Genomic DNA, 20202 nt, shown 5'->3' with positions numbered 1-20202 from the left:
TCTGTCTGTTCCTATTCTTCAGGAAATCCGACAGCTACAGCAGAAACAGGCGAGTTATATCAGGGAGATTTCTGATCTTCAGGAAACAATAGAATGGAAAGACAAAAAGATAGGGGTAGGATTCTCAAGTCTTTGAAATCTGTTCAAGTGGGCAGTCTGCTTAGCAAATTGAGTGCTTTCAGAATCTTTGGTTTGCAAAAAGGCTTGTATGAGTTTGCATGGGACCCCCGTGGGACACAAAACGAATAAAAGAGAGACGACACGAACTTACCCAAATTGACATTTACTCCAAATTGGAAGTGGACTTCCAACATGGAGATTCTCCTTTGGTCAGCATTCCCGGGCTCCCTGCCTGCCTGGGAGCAGCCAGCGGCACAGAAATCAGAGGACTGAGGAAGGCACGCTGGGCGGGTTCATGCATGGAGGCTCAGACCTCTTGGAATTCCCTGTCCCGTGTTGCCTGGCCTTTTTCTGCAAGGGCTTTGAGGAAGCTGCAAGGTGGCAGGTGCTGTGCCTCACGCATCCCCACCTTGAGCCTCCCCAGGGAGATGTCAGCCCCTCTCCCTCCACAGGGAAAGAAGAGGCAGCCCATCTGCATTTAGGAGTGACGAGTAGGGAGAAAGAACACGCTTAATAAAGTGACGGCTGTGCTCCGTGATGCCAAATGGCTTCCAAAACACGACGACTCACGCCACACGGCTCTGATAACAATCTCTAGATGCTGAAGCAAACGTCAGCGCCTTTGCATCGTGAAGCTGCACCTTGCCTTCACTTTGATATGCTCACCGACGCTTATTTAAGATTTTGTGTGCATGTCTGTGTGTGCGTTGTGTTTGCTTCAGGACCACTTTATGTTTATCTGTGACAACAAACACCGCGAATCAACGTACAACAATAATCTAAATTACTAAAATAGTTGTCACTGGGGGTTTGTAAACGTTTCTTCTTTTCCTTTATTTATCCCTCATTTAAATGGGCGCATGGCTTCTGTCCCTTCTCCAACTATGCCGTGAAACCGCAGACTAAGCCAGGAGAGGGTGTAGAAAAGAGAGCATCCTTCAGAACGTTAATGTCTTTCAGGGAGCACGCACAGCGACCTGTCTTGGCTGGCGTAAGCTAAGTGCAGCGCTTAACACTGCATTGTGTTTGTGTCTTTAAGCATAGTCTGTCGAATGCCCTGCCCATGTTAGCCTTTTACATAGTAGAAGCCTCCTTCCTAGTGCTGCTTCTGAAATCGTCTGCTCACCTGTGCGAATCTTCTCTCTCTTTGCTCCGCTACACACTCAGGCGTTAGAGAGGCAGAAAGAGTTCTTTGATTCCATAAGGAGTGAACGAGACGATCTTAGAGAAGAAGTAGTCGTGCTGAAAGAGGAATTAAAGGTATGAAGCCAAAGTACAGTTTTAAAAAATCCAGGCGACAACAGCAAATTCCAGGATTCTCAAGGGTGAATGTGTGTGGTTTGTGGGGTTCATTAATTTTATGTCGTTGATTTTAGTTCTGTTAATAAAATCAAATCGTGGGTTTACTGACCCCAAAGAGACGTGTGAAGTCAGTGTAGGTTCCGTGGGGTGTGCTGATCGTCTTTAGATGTTTATAGGCATATCTGATCTTGAAAGCAACTCTGATTTCCAAGAATTTTTTTGATAGGCTGTCTACATTTTTTCTCAAACTCGCCAGTAAATTCTCCAGGACATTCCTCCAAGTTAGAGAATGTATTTCTTTCTTATATTAAAGTCTGGAACATAAGGACTTCTGTAGCTGAACAGTGGTGTGACTGACGCTAGTTAGACTTGGAGACCCCGTGGATGGTGGGAAAGTTCTGTCTGGGCCACGTCAAGGGGGCTTCAGCTGCTGGCTGGAAACTGAGTAAAATAAACCAACGGGCAGCAGCGGGCGGGGGTCAGAGCTCTGGGTGGACTCTTGGCACCGTAGAAGGCGGTGCTGAGTCTAGGGGGTATGGCCACGGGCTGGCACGTGCATCGCCAATGGAAACATCCACGTCAGCTACTTATAATGAAGGGTCAAGGCCAGAGCAGTAAGCCAGCAGGGAGCAGGCTTCGAGCTCAGATTCTCAGTGCCGCTCCCCGCCAGGGTGTGAGTACAGGGTTGGGAATTCCTCCAAGCAGAAGAGAAGGAGCGATGGGCGGCAGGAGGGGGTGAGGGAGGGGGTGATCCCGGGTGAGGGGGGCGTCCTGGCATTGTGAAGCGTCGCCGGGTTTAAAGTGTTTTGCTGTGTAGTGAGCGCGAATTGTATTTCTTTTGAATATAACAGGCCTTCCAGCCAAGTTTCATCATTCCTTTCAGAACACGTACATATTTCTTTCTTTATCTCTATCTCTCCTTTTAAAGAACACAGCCAGGGTTTTAGAGGTAAAGACCACTTTATAGTGATTTGCTTGATGCTGCACTTTCTGGCAGCCTACAGTGAAAAAGGATGCCCGAGGAAGGTGTTTTGTCACCAGCACATCAAGACGTGGATGGGAACATGTAAGGAAGAAGGACCCTTGGAGGAAGACATCCCAGATCAGTGTGTGTTGATAGAATATTTACAGGGGTGGAGCCTAGCACTCCTCTGTCTCTGCAGAGTTTTCCTCAGCTTAGGGAAAAATAGGGGTCTTTTAAATTATTATTGATAAAATAAAGTTTAACCTAATATCACTTAGTGAGTATTACAATGAGCCTGTTTTTATTCCCAGAAACATGGAGTAATCCTAAATTCAGAAATAGCTACCAATGGAGAGACTTCAGACTCTCTAAATAATGTTGGCTACCAAGGTTCTACAAAGATGACAAAGGAAGAGTTAAATGCCCTCAAGGCAACAGGGGATGGGACGCTAGGTAAGTACTTGTTTTCCTTTGATCCTTGCATCTTCCAGTCAGCACTGGTTCACCTTCCATGCATTGGTAGAGTTGACGTAATCATCACTGATCGATTAACAATCACCCAGCATGCCCTTCATTCTGTCACTTCATGGGAACTTCCTTGTCAAACGATGCCATCACCCACGCGTGTTGTCTGGCATGTACCTCTGTTCAGTGCTCACCACCGATGGCTTAAGAATACGTTTCTTTTGCTTCTCAAAGCTGCCAGTGAGACTGTGAATACAAGGAAAATAATCTCAAAATTAAGTGACCGTGTTGACGGTTCTATTGTATTTGGTTTTCTTCAGTTATGTGCCAAACACGGCGTTGTGACTTATTCCGTTACAGAATTGTCAAAAGATCAGAATAGCAGAGCCGTAAAGTAGGTTAGTTGACTGTATTTGCAAGCCAATGCTGCAAATCCTGTGCACCATTAAGCGTTTTGAGAGTCTGAAGTGCCTGTGGACAGCAGATGGACGGGGAGCCCTGGGTGTAGGCGAGATGGACGGGGAGCCGTGGGTGGTGAGTGTGGTCATTGCAGAGGGCTCTCCTTACCAACAAGAGTCTGAAAACGTCCGCCCCTTTGTCAGAGGTGATGTTCCTTCGTATGTCACATTTTTGCTTCTGAAAGAATGTAAATTGGGAAACCCAATATATTGTAGGAATATTTTACACAGTTTTCAAATATCTGAAAAGATTCACCAATTAATATTTGTCGTAATATACTTGGCTTTGGGATAAACCTTCTGCATGTGGTGGGCCGCCTGAAGTTGTAGCCAGCAAATAAGGCATCGCTCGCAACCATTTCCAGCTTTTCACAGTGAGGCTGGGATAAGGTCAGGGACCATGGCTGTATTTCCATTTGGAAGGTTCTTCATGGACATGAAGAAACCTGTAGGCCCCAGCTTCCCAGGACTGGCTTTCTGGGAAGGTGCCTCATTACCTTGATGACTATTCAAGAAACACAGCTCTTTTCGTTGTGTCAGAGCTGCTGAGGGAAGATAAATTGATGAATGTCCATCCTACCTTTATGTTCCCTACGTGAGCAGCTAGAATTTATCATGCTGCTCTTGTTCAAATATACATTTTATAAATCCTTGATAACTGTTGTGTAGCAAACACTTAAAGAACAAGAAACATCGGTTTTGTAAGTGGTCTCCATGTATTTTTTGATCACATATCCCTGTAAAGAATTGCAGGAACTTCCCAAGATATATGTTTATTTTTTATTTATATCTGTGTAATATTTAGTTAATATAAAATGTACATTATAAAACATATGCAATACCAGAGATTTTTAAGGGGTGAGGAAAAGCTGACTCTGAATAGAATCCTGCCGGGCTCTCCATCTTCCCTGGAGACTGCTGGTCGTAAACTACCGACCGAGCTTTGACTTTCAGCATCGTGGTGGTAGCTCATATGCTGCGATGTTGTTTGTGTGGGGAATCCAAAATGTAACTGTTCAATCCAAAGCAGCAACAGGCTCTTTCATTCATAATTCTTTGATCGCTGATTGATTTACATCTAATTAAGCGGTCTCTTGATCTGAGGCGTTCCCCTCCTGCTGTAACCGGCCCCCTTCCCTCCAGGAAAGGAGCAAGGTGTTGAGGGCACGGGCTGCTTCCCCAGGAAGACAGTGATGAGGAGGTGGAGGGTGGAGTTCTTTTTACCTCCATGAGCTATTTCAAAAGTGGCTTCCCTTGAGATTGACCTTGAGGCTGAGTTTCTTAAGATGAACTGAATGTTTCTTTTAAAAATTATTTGAAAGCTGCTCTTAGAGCTGCGTGATATGCAGTGCAGTTTGACAGCTGAAAAAGTAGGAGTGGTCCCCGTGTGCATCCAGAAATGAGAATGGGGACCACGAACCTTCAGTCCTTCTGAACCCCCTCATCTTGCAGAGTTTGGCTGCCTGATCCAGAGCTCTTTCTTATTTGTTAAAACTTAACTTCACCTTTGAAAGTCAGTTCACCCCAGGTGGCACCAGCAGCCACTCTTGCCTTTGACACGGTGGCAGCGGCCTCCGCTGATCCAGCATTTGCTAACGCGATGGCTGCTTTGCCGCACAGAACTGGCAAAGGCTTCTGTCCGCGTGCTGCTCTGACGGCTCTCTCTCTCTTTAGGAGCGGGGTTGGCTGGGAAAGAGAACATGTGTTTGCGTTGTAATATATGTTGTGCGGTCAGCCACATCATGGGGTCCCTTCAATTTTCTCAATGGTCTTTTAGGCAGAGCCAATGAAGTGGAGGTGAACAATGAAATGGTGGAGAATGAGGGGAAAAGAGAAATCTTGCAGAACACTGAGCAAAGACCGCACAAAGAGGACCCAGGAGAGGACTCTGTGGACACAGAGGTGTTACATCCTGGTGACAATGCCGAGGACCAGAAAACCTCTGAAGACAGTGCCCCCTCCCCAGGAACGTTAGTAAATCCTGAGAGCGCGGAACAGGTTCAAAGCCAAATTCTGGAGAACACTTCCTTCTTTGAAAACACACAGCAGGTTGAGTCAAGTGAGGTCATAAACAGTGAACTAGATGGTGAAATCCCAGGTCCTAGGATTGGGCAGGGCAGCAGTGATGCCTTGGATGTCAAAAACCAAAGTAAAGAATCTGCAGAAGAGTGGGAAAAAGAAAAACAGGAAGATTTTGAAACCAACTTGGAAGAGATTAGCATAGAACCACGTCAGGAATCTGCTCCTTTGCAAATACCTGAAGTTGGAAGGGAGAGCAGTGCAGACACTGGGGAGCAGAGCGGGAACCCCGCAGAGGCTGTGCCAGAGGCGGGGCTCACTGGCTCGGGGGAGCAGGTGGGCACAGTAGCCTCAAGTCCTCCAAGGGGTATCGGTGACACAGTGAGTCACCGTGAAAAATGGGAGGTAGATGCTCCAGAAGGCTTGGACCCAAGCTCAGGGCATGATTTAGAGAAAGAACTCACCAACCAGGAAGTAGCTGAGCCCAAGGAGGTCCCAATTCAGAGCACAGAGGTAGGTGGGGAGAACAATGAAGAGGAGGGTAAAGGAAGAAAATTAAGGGATGAGAAACCAGTCAGGCTGGAAGTCCAAGCCATTCCTTGTTCTCCAGAAGCCAAAAGCAGTCCTCAGGAGGTGACAGGTCCAAGTACGGTAGATGCTGAAAGTGAACCCCTAGGTGTGAAAGAGCCCGATGAAGAAAAGAATGACCAACAGGGAGAGGCACTGGATTCGTCGCACAAGAAAACGAAGAACAAGAAAAAGAAAAACAAGAAGAAAAAATCACCAGCACCTGTAGAAACCAAAGATGTTCAGAAAGAGCTAACATTTCAAAACCCAGATTTAAGTGAAGTGAAAGAAGAGCAGGTAAAATTTACTGCCGAAAAACCAGTTGTAGAAGCACAAAATGAGGTCACTAAAAACCCAAAACAGAACACTGCGGTAGGAAGCAGTAAAAATGTCGATGGTCCAGAAACTCCTAAAATTGAGTTGGATGGAGGACTCAACCAAGACGATTTTGGTGTAAACACTAAGACAGGGAAAGCAGTAGCTGATGGAGACACGTTGGATTTTGATGATAATACAGTTCAGTCATCAGGCACCAGTGCCAGTAACAAAGAATTAGAGGAAGGTGCTATAAAAGATGATTCTGAAGAAGATGGCACCACTCCCAGCCATCCTCCAGGTCCAGACAATGAGGAAGTGCCAGGCAGCACCCTGCTCCAAGACGAAGGTCCCTCAAAGAACATTAACGATGCCTGTCAAACAGAAGGCACAGAAGAGCATGTGACATCAGAAAATGTAGGTCAGACCATCAGGAAGGTTTCAGATAGCATTAGTCTAGAAAACGATGATGTGGCACCAGCAGGCGAGGTGGGGGACTTTAATTCAGAAAGCAAGGAAGAGATGACAGGTGGACACGGGAAGGGCAGAAACAAAGAGGACTGTACCTTGTCGTAGGTTGAGGCGGGGTCTTAGGGAGGGGCCAGGACTGCACAGCAAGTCCAACTGTGAGAGACTCCACCGGTGAGACTCAGAAAATGGTCTAGATTGGTATAGATGCACCGAATGACAATCCACCACCAAGTTATCTAATCCTTGAAGCTATAGACTGTTACCTGTAGATTTCTATTTCATCACTAAGGTTATCACACAGATGAGAGGGACACTTCTGTTATTAGAGTTAGTTCTAATGGAGAGCATTCCAAGAGCATCAAACAATAATGTACACTGTTTTATTCCTGCTTAAAATCAGCATCAAAATATTTAGCTTTTGCCTTAAGCTGAAATGAATGTGCATATTCTTGACCAAAAGTATCAGCATCTAATTGAAGTGACCAAATAGTATCCTGAGATTTCCACATTATGAGTATGATTTAAATGAAGGTGTCTCATTTAAATATATGTGCTTTCATATTTGATCTTGATATGTATAATATAACCTGTATGGTATTTTATTTAAAAGGTACATAAATGGCCAAACAGCCTATAGGTCACTGAGTGATGAGATTTGCATGTTAGGACAGTAATTAATCATGTTAGGGATAGCAAATAAACATCTTACAGCACTAGGGATAACTTACTTGCTTTTACCTCATATAAGGATTTTATCTCAGACCAATACTTTTGGATCTCATTCTTGAGGATACCTGAATTTATTTTGTAGGAGATTTTGACTTCATGACAATTATGTACCAAAGTCATTTTATACAAAGACTTTTTTTTTTTTTTTTAAATTTTTTTCTGGAAGAGATACATGTTGTAATTGCATTTCCTACTGCAGTATTTGGGCAGGGAGAATCATTTCTAAAATTTATTTTTTTAACCTTAAAATTACCTCTCTTTGTATTTGTTTCATCATTATTCAGTAGAGCAAGACAAAAGGATGCTATTCTTGTGCAAACTTCTGATTAGACTCTAACAGGATGTTTTAAATAGTTGAATCACTTGGTATTTTGGTATAAATATTTTCATTTGTTGTTTTTCAGTATATTCTTACCGGAAATTTCTTGTTTTGATCTTCCTGAACAAGATATATATTTTCTATATAAAGAAACATTTTAAAAATAATTGTAAAGTTAAATAAAAAACCATTATAAAATATTAAAATTACAGGGGAATGTACAGTTTGAATGCTGTTGACACTTTATGAGATCATATGACTTCGTATTATTGTTACAAGATATAATTGAGTGCAAAAATGACCAATACCTCAACAAAATTTGAAATAAAAACATTTTATAATTTTACAAGCCTGTGATCACTCTTGTGCTACTTGAATTCTGGCTGTGGCTACATAATATCATCTTTAATCTACTTTTATCTACTTCTGGGTTGCTAATTCCCAGTTGGGGTTCTATGGAGGACTCACGCGTAATATCCATTGTCAGTAGTGAATAGCTTCTCTCCCGGCATCTAGACTGGGACTAGTGTTGGACCATCCTTGAGTAAGATCTTTCCTCATAGAATCTCCTGTGGTCTGTGGTTCTGATGAAGAGCCCAGTTGAGAAAGGTCTCCATCTTGTTGCTTTGCTTACAGGTGCCAATACTTAGAATGTTTTGAAGAGGATGATGAGAATTTCAAATAAACATTGACTATTTCTGCATAAGTGTCCTGAAACAGAGGATAATGGGACTGATCAATTCTCTCCACTTGTGCCATATAAATAGAAAACTATGGGACTTGCTAGAGAATCAAGTCCAAGGGCTGCAAAGGAGTTTAAAGTTGGTATCTCTAACTTTAGCAAAGCTGCTTTCATACCGGAATGCACATTGGGAAACAGCTCTCCTTCCTACTTTTAAAGGCCTCTGGGGAAGTGATTCAACAGCCGAACTCACTCAGTGGTGAGATCATCAAACCATTTTAAGTTCTTTCCTTTCTTTCCCATGTTATTCAACAGCACATTTAAGGGCATTATTATAGGCTTCCCATCCCTCCAGCCAGCCAGCCAGCCAGCAGTCTCAAGTGTTCATCCCTCATTTAATCAATAAACATGTAGATCACTTCCTATATGGAAGGTGCTCTGCCCGTGAACAAGCACATAGGACCCAATCTCTAGTGGAAGCAGCAGAGAATTGGAAAGTCAGCAAAAAAAAAGATAAGGATTCTGAAGAGCCAAACCATCCCTGATAATCTAAGAGCCTTCACTATGAACATCAATTACTCTGCTCCGAGGGCAAGATGATATTACAGCCCCACACAGTAATTAATGTACACGCGAAGGCCCCTGAATTATCAAGAAATGGTTACCTTTGGTATATTCAGCGTAGGAAGGCGTGGAAGTATATAAGGCAATTTGGAAAGATCGCAGTGTCAAACAACTCAGACTCAGAAAAGAATCAAAAGGTGACCTGTCAGCCACAACCCCAGAGGAACCTGGACCACTGAGGTTTCACTATAAGGCAGAACAGAGAAAAGCATCGATCACTGATACTTTAAATCAAAAAGCTGGGGTATTTTTCAACCCCAAACCAGAACACGCCTACTGTATGTAAAATGTTAATCTTCCTTCCAAAGTATGTAAGTATAATGGTGAGTTTCTGTAAAAAATAGGGAAAGGTAACAGAATTTTGAATTATAGGCTATTTTATAACATACAAAGGTTGGGAAGCAGTAAAATTTTTGAAAAGAGTGTTTAAGAATGGGATATCTTGCACTGACTACTTTCTATAACATTGAGTATTTCCAATTAATGGAAAACCTAATGACCTGAACATTTAAATTTCCACCGTCACTAGGACCCTGGAATGCTGCTTCTGGGTGTTTAGACAGTTTAGGGTTCCTGTTTTCTATTGATAGATTCCTTTTCTAGGAGACCGCCTTGTATGACGTGCCGCCATGGCCATCAAAACAAGGGAACACAACAGTAAGATTCATTCCAAATGTCCGGGCTCCGGAAGGAAAGGAAGGGGTGTTTGTGAGCATGCCACATACAGAATATGTGCTTATTCAGTGTGCTGATCTTATATAGGGAGTACAGTCTTGCAGGAGAAAAACCCTTTCGCTCTCTCCCTTTCACCCTCTCTGCCCCTCTTACATCAAAGACGAACGAATTTTTTGAGACGTGAAAGGCTTCAGCTGTTGGGCTGAACTGAAGCAGCAGCTGCTGTAGGGAGTTGCCATCTGTACAGACCTCTTCGGTAGCCTGGCCCTGTTCTGCCTTTTACAGGAAGGAGGGGCGATCCTGGCGTGGGAGGCTAGCTCTGGGGAAGTTGAAAACTGACCACATGGATTATAATCAAATTAAGTCAGTGCAAGGAGGGAGCGGAGAAGGGACCACACTGAGTGGATTTCTTGAGGTGTCAGTCTTGTGATCGTTATCTTTGCGAATATGGAGGGAGGTGACTTTCTCTGCCATGGGGAGAGGAGGCCCCGGATTGGATGAAATTAACCCACAGAATGAAAATTATCCTCCTGACAACATATTATTATGAGTAAGCTCCTTACCCTTACTGTGTCTCATTTTACTCTCTGAAATTGGGGTTAGAACCTGCCTTTTAGAGTGGTGGTGAGGATCAGACCCAGTAAAGCGCTAGAGAGTAAGTGCCGAGTGACCATGGTTGTCGCTGGTGGTTGACCTTTGCAGCCTGGACAGACGCGGTCACAACACGCAAGCCCCTCTGGAGCAGGGCTGGGGGTCCCGGTGCTTGCTTGCTGCCCCTGTGACTGTCTGTATGGCCTCGCCACTTTGTTTCTTGTTTCCCGGGTCTCTAAAGTTCACACCAGAAAGTGTGGTGGAATTTAATGTATACAAAACAGATTTTTAAAAAATGTAATCCTTTAACAATGTTACTAAAATGACTTTAATTGCCAATTGATTTTAACTTCCCAGTGTAAAAGAAAACTCTGAGTCTGAGACAGTGTGACTTCATTTCTTTAATGCTGATCATTTGGGTGTTAGAGACCAATGATGAGCAAGGCTGCTTAGTGCGTATAGGTTTGCAGCACTCTTGCTCAGTATCACAGTAATTACCAGTCATGCAACACTATTCACTTCACAGGTTAGACTTGTTGACTTTTAAGACTGTAAAAAAAGCAGCACTCATTTTCATTTCTTTTTTTAATTTTTTTTTTATTGAAGTATAGTTGGTTTACAATATTATGTTCATTTCAGGTGTATAACATAGTGTTTCAATATTTTTATAGATTATACTCTATTTGAAGTTATTATAATATAGTGACTATATTTCCTGTGCTGTGCAATATACCCTTGTAGCTTATTTATTTTATACATAGTAGTTTGTACCTCTTAATGCTCTACTCCATCTTGCCCCTCCCTCCTTCCCTCTCCCCAGTGGTAACCACTAGTTACCATCTGTGAGTCTGTTTCTATTTTGTTATATTCATTCGTTTGTTTTATTTTTCAAATTCTACATGTAAGTGATAACATATACTGTCTGTCTTTCCCTGACTTATTTCAGTGCTTATTTTCTTTATATCAAACAATTTTGCTTCTTTCTTTTTTCCAGTTTCCTGAAACTATTTAGTTTTAATCTTCTCCACTTCTGCTTGAAAATTTCTCTTCCTTAAAACTTCCATTTGTCTCTCTCCATTTTTCATATTTTCACTATAAGACTAAAGGTCAGATTGCTCTTGTTTTTTATTGTTAGCACTATTATTACATTTTAACATTTTTTTTACTTTCTAAGATATCTGAAGTCTTCTAATAGAAAAAATAATAATAAAATTGTAAATAGATGTGTGAGCCTCAAATCACCTTCTGATATATTCAGTGTTTCTTACGATGCCGGTGGTTTTTGTATATAGGAATATAAAATATACAAGATAAAATGAAAAGTGATATTGAATGAGAGAGCCAGGTTTTTAATTTATTTTTAATTTTTGTTTCAGTGTTGGGTGCATTTATGGAAGGGACAGAGTAAAACATCTGTCAGAAGCAGTTTGTATGTAAATTAAAATGGAACTCAAAAGGATTATAAATGTATCTTATACATAACATTTTCTATTTTCATTTATTTTGTTATTGTGCCTTTCAAAATAGCAATTTAGGATGTTTGGAAAAACAATTAGCGAAAACACGTAACTTGGATTAGAATGTGGATAGATGATTTTTTTAATGAAAACAAAGGTGCGTTTTGTATGAATTATTTCCATTTCACACAGCTAATCAAAACCTGGGAAGAAGAGCCTCAGACCAGGAGTCCGGTCTGACTCAGAGGGCTGTGTTTAGGAAAACAGTGGGTGCAGGGGTTAGGGGTGCAGCCCTGGGGCCTTAGGAAAGCTGCTGGGCCTGGGTCCTCATCTGTAGAAGAGGGATGTGGCAGCAGTGCCCACCTGGAGGGCTTCGCGGGAGGTGGTGTGAGTGGCTGGGACAGTGCCTGGCACACAGTGAGGGCACAGCACACTTGAGCACCCACCACCATCACATCGTCCTGATTTTGCCTTGAAACTGGTGTAGGATTTTGCCCCTAAAATCCTCCCTGGGTCTTGGTTTCCTCTCTGTACTCTGGAGAATGTTTTACTCAATGCCCCTTCAGAGGGATGTTTGGGGGATTTCTAGGTGCTTACATATATGCAGACTTCTATATCTGGGGTGGGAAGAATGACAGAAACCTAAGTTATTACTGCGTTCTTCCTCAGAAGAATATCCTCAGAAGAATATCCTCAAATGAATAGCAACAAGTGGGTTACGGGATGTGTTGTCGGCACACTTAGGGTTCATAAGCAGAGTCAGAACTCTGACATTGGTGAGTCTTTGAGAGAAATGAGGAAGATCGACCCTTGGGGGATGGAAACTTGGAAAGTCAAGGCTAACGAAAATGCTGGTGATATTTGATCCCGATTCTCAGTGTGTTTGTACCTTGCTAATGATGTTAAACCGTGAAGCCTTGTGAGATCTTGTGTTGCAGTGTGGTTTGGCCCTAGAGCTCTTGCATGCTAACCCAGAGTAGAAGATTAGCCTGTTTGCATGCAGCCGGATGCTGCCCTGACGAGACAAGCATGTGCGGGAGGTTGACGCAGTTCACCCCCCTTGGCTGAATTCCTCCCCCATCCTGTCTGTGGCCTCATTCGCTGTGGTACGTGTATAATACCTTCATCATCAGTTTCACTAACCCCAATGCTCCTTCTTCAGTTTAGCAACCTGCTGAAAGGGGCAGTCCATGGAGTCACCTAAACCTGTATCTTTCTGATTTCTTTAGATATTAGGTTGAAAAAGCTTGTTGATGAACGGGAATGCTTATTGGAACAGGTAACGATCTTTTTATTACTTTACGGGTTCTGGAACGGGGCACCTGAAACCGGGAACCTTCCCATTCTAGCTTCTTGCTTCATCAGGAAACCCCTGATGCATCGTGGCTGAAAATAATTAGCAAGCCAACCAGTGTTCTTAATGTTCTTATCCAAGTAAAAGATCAGAAACCATATCAGATTTAGAGAGGATGCCCCAAAGATTCAAGGCCATGGTCTGAAGTTGGTACATGCTACATGAATTGCTGCTTAAAATAAAGATTTATGTAGAAGGCCTCGATTAAGCCTTGAGAGGCAAGGGTGTTCCCCAGACATTCCGACACCCTTCCTCTTCCACTGGCCCGTAAAAGTCAGTTTTGTAAATCTCTCAGTGATCAGCACCCCTGTCCAGCAGGTATTTCTTTGTTACAGCTGATCCAAGTTGTTTTAACTATAGTTTACCTTCCTTGATCTCTTCTACCTCAAGAAATACTACACAGTTGTCCTATTTGGTCTTTTTCATATGCAGGGTAGTATTAAATTATTCCACAATCACTTCCTAAGGAAGCTCGATTTCTCTCATTTTCCCGCGTAAGCCTAATCAAAGGTATTTACCTCGCTTTTTACAAGATCTGAAGATTTCTCTCAAAATTGGGTAAGGCACTAAATGTGGTGGGAGGATTCTCATGAAGTGCCTGTGATCTTTTAAAAACATGTGTCCATGGTAATTCTGTACTTGTTTTCTTAAAGCAGCATGCACCGATGGTTTGTATGTCACTGGGGGTCTGCTCTGCTCCTGTCGGTGTGTGGGGGGACTTCCAACAAGTCCGCAGAGATTAGAGGTTAACAGAACAAGGGCTGGGAGACACCCCATTACATAGCAGAAGATTCTACAGTCACGGCTGTTAACTGCAATTCCAGCTACTCTATGTGCGTGTGTCTCTCTCAGAGGGAGGAAAGCTATGTAGAGGCCAGCTCTCTGCAGGTGGCAAACCTACAACCTGTTTGGGTTCTGTCGGGGACAGCGCTGCTGTGCCTGGAAGGCTCCAGGTGGCCCTTCCTGGCTTTTTAGTGAATAAAGCAAAGGTGAATCGTGTACTGATTTATGAACTCATAGATAAACACTCAAAACTGTTTTATGGAAAATCTCCTCCTGAATTCGAGAGGAACTTCAACCTTAGAAATAACTTCTCACCCAGAGTTACAAAATAATGCATGCCTGTTACAGTAAACATAATTCCATTTTCATCCTGTATACTACTATTACTTTCTGAGAAGAGTACTAACTGGCACAAGGTTTTTCATTTATTTATTTGGGTTTGTTCCTTTATGAAACGGGAGAGACTCCCCCATCTTCCTGGTGGATTGTAATGTCTTACTACATTTCTCTCCTGCTTCATTATGGAACCCTTGTCTCTCTGGCCCCTTCGAGACACACGAAATAACTGCAAGGCAACATTGGATTGTATTTAGGGGGTGTGGGCTTTTACGTTACATGCAGCTTCCTTTCTGATAGGCTCTCGTCTCATTTAGAATAGAGAAATTAACGTGCTTTATTGGTGGATGTTTTCAGATTAAGAAACTCAAAGGGCAGCTGGAAGAGAGACAGAGGAATATCAGATTAGACAGTCTGCACCCGGAAGATGGGGTCTTACAAAACGGGACGGACGTGCATGTGATGGATCTACAAAGTAAATGTCAATCCTCGTGTAGAAGAAATCCCTTTGCCATTCGCGATTTTTATTGTACTAATGCGGGAGGAGAAAAACTATCGTGGCAAGGAACGGCCGGTGTTCCCAACGTCCCCCCAAAAGCCCTGAGTACAGAAGCACAAAGATGTTTCCTTGTGGGCTAGAGCAAGGATGGGCAGGTGGGCAGAGCAAGGATGTTTCTGTCTGAGCCTAAGAAACAGAACAGGTGCCCCAAAACGTGCACCAAGGTACCACCAGCTGATGCGTTGCTAGAAACCACGTTTACTACGCTGAATACAGTCTTTGGATCTGCTGATTGTATGGGGAAATCGGAAGGTATTTTTCTGTGCCAGTCAACTAGAAAGAGGCTTATGGGGACAAAAGCAGGCCCAGCCTCTCTCCCCTTCCCCCTTCCCCCTTCCCCCTACCATTTCTTTGCCTTCTTTGCTCAAGGGCGCTCTCCCTGCTGCGGAGAAAGAGTGCCTCCTGAGTTGTGAGGCCACAGGTCGGGAATTACAGATTGGCAAGACGATTATAAAGTAAGGGCTTGGTTCCTGGTAACTATTGTTTTAACATTTTAAAAGCCCAAGAGCTTAACAGATCTTCCTTCTCTTTCAACCTTTAGGGGATGCCAACAGACAGATCAGCGACCTCAAATTTAAACTTGCAAAATCTGAGCAAGAGATAACTGCATTAGAACAAAATGTACGTGCACACTTGTAAGCAATCACTGGCCGCCCAACTGAGGATTAACTGAAGTTTTATTTGCTAGAAAGACTTGAAGGCTGAGGACAAAAAGAAGCAGAGAATTTTAGAACCAAAAAAGGTCCTAAGGGGGATAAACAAGGCAGCAAGTCTCTCCGTGTATTTCCTACAAGGAGAGGATGTGGGGAGGGAGAGGTCATAACTAGGATCTGGGCTGTTATAATCGATACTAATCCTTTATAAACAAAGTTAGTTGCAGAAAGTACCTAATGTGGTTAGGGGGGTTTTTTGACAGTTTGTTCTTTAAAAAAAAAAAAAATAGGTTAATTACAAAACGCTTCATGCAGGGATGTCCCTTTTGCCTGGATTTTCCCTCTTTCCCTCCCAGCCCATCGGCTTGCTCTGGCCCCTAGATTTGGGGCACTCATGCCTCCAGCGTACTGGGCCCTGGGACAGACTGTGTCCTAACCGAAGGGAGAGATAAAAGCAGGTACTCTTGCCCCCTCCACTGTGGGTATATGTGGCTGGAACTTTTTGGAATTTTTGTAGAGACGAAAATGAGAAGCGCAGTTAGAAAGCGATGCGTGTTTGGAAGCATGCCTTTGAGGGCAGGCTGAGTCTCTGGCCACAGATGCCACCCCCAAAGCCGCCTTCCGTCACCCCGCTCTCTGAGTCCCTTGCCTCTCTCCTCCCTTTCCTGCTTCCCCACACCCCCAACCCTGGGAGAGATTAGACTGGAGCTGAGGTCCTGGTGGAGCCGTTGCCTCACCAGCCTGGTTCTGCAGGATCGACCCATATCGGGGAGAGATGGTGTCATGGGGTCTGCACGGCGGGAACCACACTTGGGACAAAGGTCAGGGAGGAAATGAGTCCCTCATAGGTGTCAGTACTGGCTTGCTCATAAATATGAACAAATAGCTTGCGTGGCTAGAACCTATGTAATAGTCCCAAGTGCTAGATCATAACTATTGTCATGGTGTTTTCTCTCATTTTATTAAATTATACCTTTTGATCTCAAATATAGTAAAGCAATCGGGGAAAGAAAACAGGCCTATCAATTTATACACATGATTTTTCCTTTCCTTTCAGGTCATAAGGTTAGAAAGCCAAGTATCACGTTATAAATTGGCTGCTGAAAATGCTGAAAAGATAGAAGATGAACTTAAGGCTGAAAAACGGAAACTTCAAAGAGAGGTAAATTTTCTAGGCTATTTGTAGGAAAAGAATGGGTAATGATATTCTAGCTGGGAGAGCGAAGGGAGGATTTACCTCCGGGAAACCCGCGGCCAAATCATTCATTGTCATATCTGCCCAAACCACTCTGAAGGGCTGTGCTCACACCATAAAGGAAATTGTAGTTCAGCCAATTAGGAGCTTAGGGCCAGAATCACCTGTCAGTGGTTTTTCTCTCTATGGTGATTGCAACTATCATGCCACCATCTTCTGGCTTCTGCTAAGAGATCTGTCATTCTAACTCTTTTTAGGTGATCTTTTTTTTTTCCCCTCTCTAGCTGCCCTTCCATTCTCTTTGCCTTTGATTTTCTACATTTCACTCTAATGTGTTAATATGTGGGTTTACTGCCATTTGTTCTGCTTGGGATGTGTTGTGTTTCTTTGATCTGTGAGGTCTTTTTTCTAAATAAATTTTGGAAAATTTTCAACCACGATCTCCTTCAGTAACTCCTCTTCCCTAGACTCCACCTTCCCCCTGGGACTTTGATCAGAGGATGCCAGATCTTCTCATGGACCCTCTGCATTTCTCTACCATCTCTGTCTTTTCCATTTTGCATCTCCTTACCTCCCAATGCTGCATAATGTACAGTTTTTGTAGATCTTCCATTTCACCTCCTTTTGTTTCGTATTCTCATTCCTGATTGTTTCTTGTTTATGTTTCCTTTGTTGATTGCATCCTTATTTCTTTAAAGATTTCATACACAGCTGTTCTGTTTTCCACACTGACGACTGAAACACGTTCAGTCTTGAGGGTCTTTTTCTGTTGTTTATTGCTTCTGTTGACTCAAATGGTTTGTCCCATCGTGTGTTTGGAGTTTGATGAGATTATGCTTGATTTGAATTTATATACTTGAATTTATACCCCAGGCCTGACTTGGGGAAATTTCTACAAAGAGGGCTTCTGCTTCTGCTTCTGCTTCTGCCTCTGCTGGTGAAAGGCAGGGCAGGGGCGTTTAACCTGTCTCAGGACCCCGCCCACCCTCCTGGAGGGTTTTGGATCGGAAGCAGAACTGCAGACTCTGTCCTAATGATGCACGTCTCCACAATCACAGGGCTGTGAACCCCTGCCTTAGGGCACCTCCACTCTGCCTCACTGCCTGCTGGTCCAGGCAGCTCCCTGCTGATGTGGCTCCTGCTGTGACCCCCAGGCTCTGTGGCCCTGGCTCCCTGGGATGATCATCCTGGCCTCAGGCATTCCCACTTTGGTTTCTGGCTGCAGAGCCCTAGCACCCAGCTGCCCAGGGCTGTGGGGATCACCTCCTCCAGCTGGTCTGGCTCAGCTCTTGTTTGTTTGCCTCACCTTCTCTGAGACCATCAGGATCCCCAGGACTGCGCCATGTCTGGGGTCTAGCTATTTCAGAGGAGGAAGGTTCCCTAGTTACTCATGAGGCCAGAATCTTGTGCCTTGTGTTCCTTTTTAAATTAAGAAATATACGTATACACACGTGTAGGTATATGTGTATTTTTAGAATCTCGGTGGGTCTGGGTCATAATTTATTTTTCAGTAGGCTTGGAATCCAAGCTCACTGCCCTTTGCCTTTATTTCCAGCTTCGCTCTGCATTGGACAAAACAGAAGAGCTCGAGGTGAGCAACGGCCACTTAGTGAAGCGTCTGGAAAAAATGAAAGCCAACAGGAGTGTCCTCTTGTCCCAGCAGTAAAGGCCAGTTCTGAACAGGAAATGATCGGGTGGATGGAGAGCACTGTTTCGTACGCTGTTCTGTTGCTGTCTGGGAGCACTGCTTCTTCCCCTGCTTCTGAGAGAACACCCCCGGGGAGCACCCGGCTCAGCCCCGGGACCCCCAGCAGCAACCAGATGCCTCCGTCTGCAGACCACAACCCGGGCTGGGGCGGCCGCTCCGAACCTGCAGGCCATTTAATAAGCACACTGGGCTGTGGAGCTCTGTTTCCGACGGTGCAGCAGCCTCTTCATGCCATTTAAAATGGTGATCAAAGTAAAGATGAACGTGGGACTTGAGTTTTCTTTTCATGTGTCTTGCTGAACATTAAGGGGAAATGTTTCAGTGTTGGGACTTCCTTTTGTGGCAGAATCTACAATTTGAGCGACTTCAGTAGTATCTCTTAGTCTACGCTTTTCATACACAAAACACTGTGGAACCACAAGCCATTACCAAGCAAAACTCTTTCACTAGAAACAAGGGGATGGTCTAGAAGTAAAAGTGACCTTAAGAAGACTCTTTACAGGCAACAATGAAGCTTTTCTAAGGGATTTTTGCATCAGTTCAATCAAAAGAATACTTTTCTCCAGGGTAATTAGGCAACAGCTTCACTGAAAATGACAGCTTTTCATTCGCATTATTGAATCCTTATATTTGGAATTGAAGTTGTTAACTTCTTTTTAAAGAGTGTACTATTGGAAAAATTAAAAAATGAAATGTTCAAAGACTTCAGCAATATGGTTTTTATTTTTTCCCACTGAGAAAGAAGATCTTTATTCCATACTAATTGTTCTGTATATTTTGGATCATTTTTTAATTTTTTTAGCATATCAAATCAATGCACTTTTCTTTCTCTATTTAAAAAAGAAGGTGTATTCACAGTGAATAAGAATAGAACACTTATAAGAATCAGCACTCTTAGACTAAAAAGTAAACTGAAGAAGTTACAGACCAGAGTAGAGACAGTAACTCCAAGGACAAAAGTAAACGGCGTTGGGCTACTTGCTGATTTTCAGTTACTCTTTCGTATACGTTGGGTTTCACATAAGGCTGGTTCAGCAGGCCAGCTTTTCAGGATATTAGCAAGTGCAAACCAAGATAACATCATCCATAACTATACCCATGGTGGACTGCTAGACATGAATTGGAATATATAATCATTCCATTTTTCTTGATTATATATAATTAAGAAAACATTCCCAGCAGAGTGCTAGAGGTCACGAAGTTCCGTCCCCCAGCGCTGGCTGGATGTGGGATAGGCAAAGCTACATTTCACCGGGTAAGAGAAATTCGGCCTCCTTGTGCCGAGGATATTCAGATCTTCTTCTTGAGCGCTCCATAGATAAAACTATCCAATCACTAATCCACACGTCAGTGCCACAGACCTGCTATAGCTGCTGCATATTCAAAAAACAATGTTTTTATGTGGAAAGCTACTCTGCATTAATCCCAGGACAGCTCCAACTCCCCCACAGGTTTCTATGTTTACCTAAGATTTGTTAGAACAAATCTTAGGATGATCGGCTTCAAAAGACTTAGTTTGAAAGTCTACTTAGTGAGCATTAAATGTTCCAAGTTGTTTCAAGAATGCAGTGTATCAGTCCGCTCCAAAAACAGAAACCACCCAGTAATTTGAACAGGGAGAGTGTAATATAAAGAATGATTAACTCATAATAGGGGATTAACTACTACGGATGAAAGAGGATCTAAAGAACCCGAGAATGCGACAAACTGGGACTGAGACCTCATTGGAGGGGTTGGGGCCACTACCCACTAGGGGCAGACAAGTTACAGGGTGACAGAGGGCTGACATCAGGAGACAGGAAAACTTGGGCCGAGACTGGGAGACTGGGAGAAATTTTGGTCGAGGGTAGCACCAC

At 43.4% G+C, this 20202-nt stretch overlaps 1 protein-coding gene across 27 annotated transcripts in view; it reads left to right on the top strand.

Annotated features, from left to right (window-relative positions):
• Positions 1–19030, top strand: part of LRRFIP1 (LRR binding FLII interacting protein 1) — a 147209-nt gene extending 128179 nt beyond the window's left edge. For 24 of the 27 annotated variants that reach the window (XM_068544165.1, XM_068544164.1, XM_068544162.1 and 21 more), the window contains 2 exons: positions 2698–2839; positions 5087–8038. In XM_068544165.1, the coding sequence (XP_068400266.1) occupies positions 2698–2839; positions 5087–6786 (1842 nt within the window). In that variant the 3' untranslated portion in view covers positions 6787–8038. Of the gene's footprint in view, positions 1–22; positions 116–1287; positions 1381–2697; positions 2840–5086; positions 8039–12987; positions 13038–14588; positions 14707–15331; positions 15412–16500; positions 16606–18193 lie in introns of those variants that run through there. The other 3 variants (XM_068544171.1, XM_068544167.1, XM_068544168.1) reach the window with 3 other exon arrangements.
• The last annotated feature ends 1172 nt before the right edge of the window (positions 19031–20202 follow it).

This window comes from Eschrichtius robustus, chromosome 5, assembly GCF_028021215.1.
Source record: "Eschrichtius robustus isolate mEscRob2 chromosome 5, mEscRob2.pri, whole genome shotgun sequence".
Taxonomy (NCBI): domain Eukaryota; kingdom Metazoa; phylum Chordata; class Mammalia; order Artiodactyla; family Eschrichtiidae; genus Eschrichtius; species Eschrichtius robustus.
The sequence above is the reverse complement of the archived record's forward strand: the minus strand, read 5'-3'. Positions and strand labels throughout refer to the sequence as shown.